Below are 9,564 nucleotides of genomic sequence, written 5' to 3' on the forward strand. Positions count from 1 at the left end.
TGTGTGCAAGAAGGAGCACCCCAGCCCTTGCTTTGCACAGCTGTGCTCCCTCACCTCATTGACTGCCCCAGAGCCCTGGGATGTGTTGCAGGATAAACAGCTCTGACTGTGCACTAAGTAGAACATGGTTTTGGGAGTGCTCCATCAGGGCAAGAGAGAATGTGGATGGAAAATCTGATTTCAGTAAAAAGCTGTACAACTGAAGTATTGTGCTGGGGAGTTCAGAGTACAGGGAGCTGGGGGTCTGGAAGATTTGCATCATACTGTACAGATCCCAGCCACTGAGCCATGGAGAACAGCCTCAGCCTCTTCTGTCCAGCACAGAGGGTGTTCCAGGACTCTCAGTCAAAGCAAGAAGTGGGGGTAGCTACCAGAAATAGGCAGGGCAGGAAGGGACATAAGGCTTCCCACTTGTATAAGCAGTGGTGATGCACTGGCAGACCGCCTAAAACCCTCACAAGGACTGGCGTTTATAGAGGACACAGCCTTGATTTTAAGTGCGGGTAAGATGAAGATTTATTCTTCTTGTTTTCTGACTCTTGATTCACACACATACTCTTTCCTGAATTCCAGGAGGACCACAGATCTCTTCACAATTTTGCTTTGCGATTGGTTCTACCATCTTCATGTGACTTGGGCACCTCTGCATTGCTGCAATGAACAGGCTCTAGTAGGGAACAGCAGTGTTTGGTTTTCTGTGTGTTAGACAAACCTGCCAGCACAGCCTGGTGCCTCTCCTTTGTCAGGTTGGTTGTTGTGCTGGGCACAGACATGAGCCCAGCCTTGCTGTAAGCACATCACACACCCCTTTCCCAGCCAGCTGACTGCATACTCAGAGAGCTCATCTTGGCAGTTTATGGCTGACCTGCTATCTTCTTCTTAAAAAGCAGACTATTAAGTCCCTAGTGCAGCCGTATTTCTGGAGTGAGGGAAAAACTCTTCTAGTGTGGCAAACAACTATGGAAGAGCCTCTCTTACTCACTGTCTAATCTGTAACAGCTCAAGGAACTTCTCTTTAAGATCACCCACCCTCCCTTCAAATTCAGAGAGTTGGACTAAAGTAGGAGATTTGTCTGAATCTTGTTTTCTCCTGTCAAATGCAACTCAACAGGCTTTTCGAAGCACAGCGATTTCTTTCAAAACCTGTTGTATGCCATTCAGCCCCATGAAGGAGGTTCACTGCCTTGTTGCTATGGTACCCTTTCTCTAAAAAGGAAGAAAATAGTTAACTATGCAATTTAAGAAAACACAGAGGAATGACAGAATGAGAAATAATAGAAAGGAAGATTCTGCATTTGCAATAGAACTGCTGGTTGCTCTAAAATACACCATGTTTACAGGTGAAATACTCGCCCAGAACACGTTGTATAGTGCCAGGGCTTTTCTGGCAGCAGGGATTTCAATGAGATGCCCTTTGCTAGGCATTGTGCCTCTGCCATCCAGCAAATCAATCCTGTAAGTCAGTTACTGCTTTTACCTTCCCTGCTTAATGCTCCTGACATATTTCCTTGGCAGAAATTCTGGATGGAGCTGGGACAGCAATAATACATCACAGACCCACAACAAGCTCCTGCTGCTTGTGGATACACAGAGGTACAGTTCAAGACTTAAGTGCTTTGTAACTCCTTGGCAGCATTTCATTATTCCTTGGGCCTACCAACCCCTGCTTGCTTTCCCCAGGACCCTGGAAAATCCAGTTTGTGGTGCACAAGGCAGGACCAGAGACTGCAAGAATCAAACCTGGCAAGATCCCAGCAGCCCCTTTAGAAAGTGAGGTGCTTTCCTTTGCCAAGAGCAGTGGCAGGTCAGTACAGCCTGGGTGAAACAAAGCACTGCAACAGATCTGTGGCAGGAATAGATCCAGGCTCTGTGAACAGGGAGAGCTGCCTCCCATGGGGCACACGTAGCTCTGTGAGCCAGGGGGAAGGAAAGAGTTACCCCATGCCTTGTTTCCCAATGTGAGCAGTGAGACAAAGAGGGAAGGAAGATGACCTGACTCCGTGCATTGTTTACTACAAATGACTACAAGGAGATTGAGATCTCAGGCTCTCCTTCTGACTGACAAGGGCACTAATGGCATGGAGAGCTAGACAAGAGCCACATACGGTGGTAAGAGGAAGAGAGCAGTTGAAAGGCAGTAATAAGCCAAAATACTTCTGGGAACACAGCAGGAATGGCTGTCAAAAGACCAACATTTTAATCAACAAACTCTGTAGACAAGAGGCTTCCCACTAAGGGAATACACAGATTCCTGCTTTCATCAGTAGCTTCTACCTCCTGCATTTTCAAGGCTCAGCATGGTCTATCCAAGCTTCCCTCAACAAGTATTTCCAGGGAGAGTGGCCTTCCAGAATCAGTCACAGAAGCAACATTCGACTCAGTCCCTGAGGAACTGATGTTGAAAGCTGTGTGTCCCTTGCACTGCCCCTCACACTCTCCTGGCTTTCCGTGGGCGGCAGCCGTTGTGGGGGACTGGGCTGTTGTCGGTGATGGAGATGATCTCCAAACCTCCCATTGTCAGCCCCTTGATGGCAGCCTGCAACGAGACAGCAGATGACACTTATCAGCACACAGAAAAAGCTCAGGGCAAAACAGTTTCGTCCCCTATCTGAAAATCAACTTGTTCCAATTCTTCTCACTTCTTAATTCTTAAAAATAAATAACTTATATCAGAAAACCCAGTTTAAACTTATCTGCTCTAGTCCTTTCTTGAGCATTCCCATTGATTTTCCTACTTCAGCCATAAGAACCCCCAAATACAGCTTTTATTCTACCTCCTACATGGTATTACTCTAAAATTCTAATGACTCTAAAAATTCATTACTGGGTACTAGGATGAGGAATCCTTTTTATCAGCTTCAGAAAAACCAAGTTAATTGAAACCAGCCTGTGTTTAGAAAACATCCATGATAGCTGAGAAAATAAAGTATGGAAAAGAAACTCCAACACCTACTTTGCGTCCTGGTCCCAGTCCTTTCACAATGACTCGCACATGCAATACACCCTTCCCACGTGCTTTCTGTGAAAAGAACAACTGGTTAGTGTTCTCTCTGACATAAACTCTGATTCCCCTGGTGTCTTTCATAATAGTATTTAAGTAAAAATAAAGATTAGGTAGTAATATATACAGAAGACATATATGGGGATTACTGCAGAGACACTAAAAGCAAAGGGGATATGGGGTATGGCCATGGCAGTTCAAGAGAACTTCTGTGCTAGACTGTGAGCTCTGCACACAGAGAAAGCTCTGAAATCAAACTGTCTGTGACCTAAAGCCAGAGCAAAAAAGGACACATCCATGGATACGTGACTGAAGTGGCAAGGGACTAACAATGACTAACTCTAAGTTGTTTTCCCTTCTCTAATGTGGCGACTTCTCCCCTGTGAGCAGTGGATTCTTTCTGGAGGGTAAATGAGAGAGCAGGCAAGCTTTAGATTTGCTGTGCAGGAGTTTACACCTCCAGGGCAAAAATTCTAGGGGCTTTCAAACTGGAAATGAAGAACTGCTGTACAGCACAGCCCTGCTGCCACCACGTGGAGGGAGATCCTCTGGCTCTCTTTCTCATTGTGCTCTGGTGCAATTAACGTCCTAACTACTTCAACAGTGACAGAATAAATCTGTCCAAGCACAGCTATGCAGCTATTATGAGGCTCCAACGAGCACAGATTAATAGTGAAGATGTTCTTATATCCCTCCGAGTCAACCACAGTAAGCTTCTGGCCAGCAGTGGCACCAAACTCCTGTAGCATGAAAGGCTGAAGAGAGTTCCACCTAATTTAGGGGAAGGATTTTCAGTTTAACCTTGCCTCATTCTGCCTAATGAGGACCATGACACAGCCAGCCTCATCTCCTCCACCTGGACACCCACATGAGTTTTTTTTAGAAAGAGTTACAACAAACCATATGCACCTGGAAACTACAGGTGCAACAACATCACTTTCTCTGACAGGAACTGCTGGCTGGAGCTCAGTTCTGTGGCAGAGAGCAGATATAAAACATCCTGACAATAACTACAGCTACTTCTCAGTCCCCTGCGAGGCAAAACTTGAACTGCTGCTGATTCAGGGTCTACAGTCCCCAACTGACTGAGAGATGTTCACTTAGGAAAACAGGAGGCTGTGCAGATCAGTGCTGGGAAAGGACAGGCTGCAAGTTACAATCACACATTTCCAATTACAACCTGCACAGCTCAGCTCCCACTTGGGGCATTTCTAACAGCACTTTCAAACACACTTTGTCTGTGTGCAGACAAAACTTGGGACACTGCTCCAGCACCACAGTGCTGCCTGCGAGCCAGGGCTGTGCCCAGGTACAGGGCAGGCAGTCAGAGCTCCCCTCTGGAGGTGGGGATCACAGTGGGGACTCACCACTGCCGCTGCCATGGCCGCGGTCTGTGCTGCGATGGCAGTGCCCTTCTTGGCGTTCTGGAAGCCCTCTGTGCCGCAGGACGTGCGGGAGAACGGCTGGTTGTCAAAGCTCACCACCTGGATGTGCGTGCTGCGGAGGGACAGGGGCGAGGGGAAGAAGCAAGCTGGAACAAAGCTTTATTCTTCAGTTTCTCGCTCACCTTACTGGCATAGCTGACTGCAGGACTTCCTCCAGTCTCCCTTTCAAAGTATCCCACTTAAACCCACTGCAGAGACCACCCAGCAGTGACCTTCTCGTCATCTTACAGACCCAGTCAGAACCTTTATGGAAAAGGTGTGCTTTATCTCAGCCCTTTCAGATCCACCTCTCACTGCATTTTACCTCTTCTATTAAAAAAAAAAAAAAAAAAAACGCACAAAACACTTCTAGAACTTGAAAGAGCCTTAAGCAGTACCATATCACAGGAGCAATCACTGATGAAACACAACTGTCTCATGGAGAATATGATAATTTTTTAACACCTGTACAGAAATAGTGCTAAAGCAGTGGGCTAGTGGGAAGTAACCTGCTGTTAAAGCTATCAGCATCTGATTATTCATATCAGAATGTAATCAAAATGTATAAAACCAATCTCATTGATTTTAAGACACTCCAAGAACAGTTATGCTCCCTGAACAGCACTGAGGTTTAAATCAGTATCATATTCCCAGCCATGAACATCACTCCCTTGGCTGATTTTCTTTCAATCTTTAGATCAAAATGATGACAGGCCAAACCCCGGGTTCTAGGCTTTTATTTCACACGAGAGCAGGAATGGAGCAGCTAATTTGCTTACTTGTTGTACGTTGCTTTGATGTGAGCTATGGGGACCTCTTCATAAACCTTGCCATCCCATCTCGTGGAGTTCCTCTGTAGGATTAAAGAGCTGAGGAGCAAAGTAAGAATTATCAGACCTCGCTCTTTAAACATTACGAAGTTTCATTTCATATCGGGAAATAAAGGAAGAAGGGATCAAGCCTCCGAAAAACACAAGCTGCGTTTCTGATTGAGTCAAGCGGCTCCCTCCCCATCCTCGGCTGAAAACCCACCGAAGGCGATAAAACCTCGCAGCAAGCGGCAGATGGCAGCGCCCTCCCGGCGCGGCCTGGCCTCGGCTCTCACCTCTGCTCGGTCTCGCTCTGCTTCTCCGTCTCCTTGGCAGCCGCCCCCGCCGCGTCCTGCAGCCTCGGGGGGCCGGTGCGGAGCCCGCGGCACAGGGCGGCGGCGCGGCCCCTGAGGGAGACAACCGCCGGTGAGATCGGCTCTAGCGGTAGCGGGAAGCCCCCAGCGGCCACCTCGCAGAGAGGGGGGCCCTCCCCGCTGTCCCCTCGCTGTCCCCCCGCTCCCCACAGCCCGTCCCGCCCTCTCCGCTCACCCCCAGCCCAGCACGCGTTTCCCGGCGAGCGCCAAGGCCGCGCTCATGGCGGCGGCTCCGGCCCGCGCCGGGGAGCGGCCGCCGCGGAGCACGCCGGGAGCGAGGAGGGGACATGGCGGGGCATTGTGGGGCGCGGGCGATGGCGGCGCCCCTGGCGCGGCGGGCGGCGGGCAGCGCTCGGTGGGTTTGCAGCGCTGCCGCGCGGCGCCCGTGGAGGCTCTTTGGGGCGATGTGCTTGTTGAGGCTTCCCCGAATCACGCAGCCTCTGGAAAAGGAGGAGGAAGAGATGGCGGCGCTCATGGAGCAGGTAGATGTGTGTTCGTGTGTCTGCGAGGGGGTGTTGATGGGGAAATGGCGCCCTCAGGCATGAGGGGAGAGGAGCATCAGGGGCTGGTGGCCTTGCACACACCGTCTGTGATGTTGCTCCCCGAGTGCTCCGTGTGAGATTTGCACCACATCTCGTGGGTGTTGGTGGTGTTCCCATGGTCTTCCTCCATGGTGTCGGTGCCCCTGTCACACGCTGCTGCTGCAAGCAGGGAAGCCCTGCTCAACCTCAGGAAATTCCTATTGCCTTACTTTTGCGGAGTTGGAAACAAGTAATTCCGCTTGCTAATGTAGTGTTTGTGGCTTAAGGAGCACTTAAGAAGGCTTCTTTATGTTACTCTTCTAGATAGAGCTGGAGAAGAGCCTCTATTCGGATCACGAAATGCGTAAGCTGGAGGAGGAGGAGCAGCTCAAGAGGAAGATGGAAAGTTTGTATGATGAGGATGAAGCTCGGGGCAAGACGGTCGTTATGGCTCAAGACCTGGAGGAGAAGTGGGAGCAGATGTTTCTGCGGTTCAAAGCTGCTCCGCGGATAACAGGTACAGCCTGGAGTTCGTGGTGGGTGAGAACACCCAGATTGTTTGCCAGAGTGCAACTCAGTAGAAGGAAGGCATTTTTGGATCTCTTTTTTTTTGTTTGTTTTAAAGAGAGTCTTGACTCTGTGGCAGCACATGTGCAATTAACAGTCTGACAGGGAAATCAGTGTTCCCGTGCTGCAAAAAAATGTGTGTTTGCCAGGGCAAAGTGATGAACATAGATGTGGTTTCCATACAAGAGAAATCTTGGTCATTTGGTTCCCAAGCTCTGCTTAGCGCTCCTGTTGATTTTTGTGAAGGTGGAGATCTAGGCTGCTTATTATAGAGTCCTTCTGGAAAGGACAACAGCAGCTGAATCCTGCAATGACTTCTAGAGTGACTGAGCATTCCTGTGTAGATTTTTGTCTTATTCCATGTATCCACATTTGTGTATTGTTTCTGGGTGTGAGGCACAGAGGGTTGATAACCAAGGGGGTCAGAGCATGCTGCCAGGAGACTTTGTTGCTAGCATGTGTTGGTTTTTGGCAGATGCTGATAAAAGCAACGATCGAATGTCGTTGAACAGGAAGCTGGACAGCAACCTGATGCTTCTGGTGAAACAGAAAATTGGTAACCAGGAGCTGTGGCTTCTGCCTCAAGTGGAGTGGCAGCCTGGAGAGACACTACGGAGCACAGCTGAGCGAGCCATGGCTACGTTTTTGGGTGTGTAGCTTGACCCTCCCTCCTGTTTGTCCCAGTGGTTTTCTTCCAGGGCCCTGTCTGAGGCATATTTGCCATCTGCTGTAGTGAAATCTTCTCCCATCTGCTGGGAAAAGGCATTTCATGGCAGAGGACTGGCACACTGGGAGTTGGGATCTCTGGCTGCCAGCAGCAGCAGTGCCATGTCTGGCCATTATGGGCCATTTTGGGGTATCACCAGACACCTCACCATCCCTGAATGTCTGGGATTGCTTTGGGCTTCTCTTTCCCTCTTGTTGCCCTGTAGTAGCTTTTGTGGCAGATGGGTGATGATGGCAAACACGTGTCCTTGCTTTTCACTCAAGATTGGCAAAGCTGGATACCCTCTCCTTCCCTTCCTCCCTCTTCTGCTCTGAGAGGACTCTCTGGTCTCCAAATGAGCTGTTTTTTCATGAGAAAAACCCACAGTTTTTTCACAGTTGTCAGTATTTCTGCCAAAGAGGGAACAATCAGTCTGAACCACATACAAGGAATGGCTTGTGCCGTGTTGTTATACAGGGGAGCAGTTATTGTAGCTCTGTGTTCTTATGTCTTATTCTCTTTCTCTTGCATTGCTGGCTTCTTGCAGGAGATCGCATTCAAGCCAAAGTCCTGGGGAATGCACCTTATGGGATTTACAAGTATAAATTCCCCAGGGCCATCAGAACTGAGAATAACGTGGGAGCCAAAGTCTTCTTCTTCAAAGCCTTCCTCCAAAGCAGTGATTTGTCCCAGGCAGAGCTGAAGGCAGATTACCTGTGGGTCACAAAGAAGGAGCTGGGAGATTACCTGAAGTCAGAATACCTGAAAAAAGTCAATCGATTCCTCCTGGACTTGTGAGCAATGGCCTGTGCTCCAGCAGATGGGGAGGATGTGGGATGTGGCTCCAGGGAGGAGCACAGCTGCTGCTTTGCATGGTCTGGGTGTATGAGATGTTCACTTGGGCTCTGGAGGATAATTTGCCTTTGCCTTATTTCCCAGTTCTCTTCACTGGCCCTGTACTGAATAAATATTAAAATCGATACTTGGAAGTGAAGCTTTCCTGAGGGAGTTCTTTGCTCTTGTTGAATTTTCCTCCTCCACCTCTCTGGAAATGCATGTTGTGATCCTTTCCCAAGAGTGTGGTTCCCTGGGGCTGTGGTACCCAGAAGGTTTGCTTTCCTCTCCAGATTGCTGTCACAGGCTCAGCCTCAAAGGGTTTCTCCTTGCTATAGCTAATGCTTATCACTGGTACCTGCTCTCTGATAAGAGCAGCACTGCTGGAGGGTTATCTGTGTGTCCAGGTGGGAATAGACTCTCCTGAACACCAGCCAGGACAAGATGGGTTTCTGGGGAGATGTAAGCAGGGATATCCACAGCTTATTAACTTCTAGTGTTAGCTGCCTCTGGCCTGGAGTCTGTGATGCACAGTGGCCGTGGAGGACGTGGATCCATGAGGAATGGGCGGCTGCCTTCCCACTCACACTGCCTCCCTGTGAGCCTCAGGTTACAGCAACAGACACTGAGGGAGGATAACAGCAACAGCAGCTGCTCTCTGTCTGGGCTGGGAGGCTCTTTTTTCCTGGGAGGGGAAGGTGCTTTAGCATTTCAGTCTCATGGGAGCAGCCTCAAAGGTGTCTCCAGGGAGTTCTTGGCTCCCATTCCCACTGCATGGGTCAGCACTGCTAACCAGCACAGCTGGGTCTGCATCAGGTAGCCTGACCCTATTACCCCAGTTTCTTTATTAAAAGATCTATCCTGGGCTTATGTGGTGCTATCTTGGCCCTCTGGAACTGATTCTGTTGTTGGAGGTTTTTTCTGGTTGTAAATGTTGCTGTTCAGTAGTCAAGAGTGATGCTGGACCTTGCAGGGAATGAGCTTCCTCCAGCAGCAGGGAGAGAGGGAGGAAATAACTGTCATAAATCATCTGGAGAGAGTTTGGACTCCAGAGGTGGAACTGGAGATTGCTGTGTGTACTTTATCAATCCTTTGGGAGCTGTTGAGCTCCAGGCCTCAAATTAAAGTTATCCTTAATCACTCTGCAAGCCATTGGGGTAGCACAGCAACCTTCTGTTTCCCAGTGCTGGACAGTTTGGGAGCTGCAGGTTTGCCATAAATCACCAACAAAACTTGGTTCCTGGAAGCATCCTCGCAGGCCTGGCAAGGAGGCTGAATCTGCAGCAGAGAGCAGTGGCAAAGAGGAAATAAATGTGGAGCAGAACATG

General features: G+C 49.3%; 2 protein-coding genes across 2 annotated transcripts; one reads left to right on the top strand and one right to left on the bottom strand.

The window, feature by feature from the left end:
• Nucleotides 1-2,174: 2,174 nt before the first annotated feature.
• On the bottom strand, nucleotides 2,175-5,879 carry MRPS11 (mitochondrial ribosomal protein S11). Its single transcript, XM_053954372.1, has 6 exons — nucleotides 5,784-5,879; nucleotides 5,531-5,641; nucleotides 5,205-5,294; nucleotides 4,369-4,498; nucleotides 2,954-3,019; nucleotides 2,175-2,536 (listed from the first exon to the last, which is right to left on the bottom strand). Exons 1-6 carry the CDS (start codon nucleotides 5,828-5,830, stop codon nucleotides 2,429-2,431), a joined length of 552 nt encoding a protein of 183 aa, XP_053810347.1. The 5' UTR covers nucleotides 5,831-5,879; the 3' UTR covers nucleotides 2,175-2,428.
• Nucleotide 5,880: 1 nt separating this feature from the next.
• MRPL46 (mitochondrial ribosomal protein L46) lies at nucleotides 5,881-8,396 on the top strand. The gene is made up of 4 exons (XM_053954371.1): nucleotides 5,881-6,090; nucleotides 6,454-6,646; nucleotides 7,172-7,345; nucleotides 7,950-8,396. Exons 1-4 carry the CDS (start codon nucleotides 5,896-5,898, stop codon nucleotides 8,198-8,200), a joined length of 813 nt encoding a protein of 270 aa, XP_053810346.1. The 5' UTR covers nucleotides 5,881-5,895; the 3' UTR covers nucleotides 8,201-8,396.
• Nucleotides 8,397-9,564: the final 1,168 nt, after the last annotated feature.

This window comes from Vidua chalybeata, chromosome 13 (assembly GCF_026979565.1).
Source record: "Vidua chalybeata isolate OUT-0048 chromosome 13, bVidCha1 merged haplotype, whole genome shotgun sequence".
Lineage (NCBI taxonomy): Eukaryota > Metazoa > Chordata > Aves > Passeriformes > Viduidae > Vidua > Vidua chalybeata.

Excerpts from the sequence above, each read along its gene's own strand:
- MRPS11 (XM_053954372.1), bottom strand. The coding sequence starts at position 5,830 with ATGAGCGCGGCCTTGGCGCTCGCCGGGAAACGCGTGCTGGGCTGGGG. Across the intron at positions 4,499-5,204 it reads ATCAAAGCAACGTACAACAA|CACGCACATCCAGGTGGTGA; the intron begins GTAAGCAAATTA and ends GTCCCTCCGCAG. Across the intron at positions 3,020-4,368 it reads CGGCCATGGCAGCGGCAGTG|AAAGCACGTGGGAAGGGTGT; the intron begins GTGAGTCCCCAC and ends TTCTTTTCACAG.
- MRPL46 (XM_053954371.1), top strand. The coding sequence starts at position 5,896 with ATGGCGGGGCATTGTGGGGCGCGGGCGATGGCGGCGCCCCTGGCGCGG. Across the intron at positions 6,647-7,171 it reads AGCTGCTCCGCGGATAACAG|ATGCTGATAAAAGCAACGAT; the intron begins GTACAGCCTGGA and ends GGTTTTTGGCAG. Across the intron at positions 7,346-7,949 it reads AGCCATGGCTACGTTTTTGG|GAGATCGCATTCAAGCCAAA; the intron begins GTGTGTAGCTTG and ends GGCTTCTTGCAG.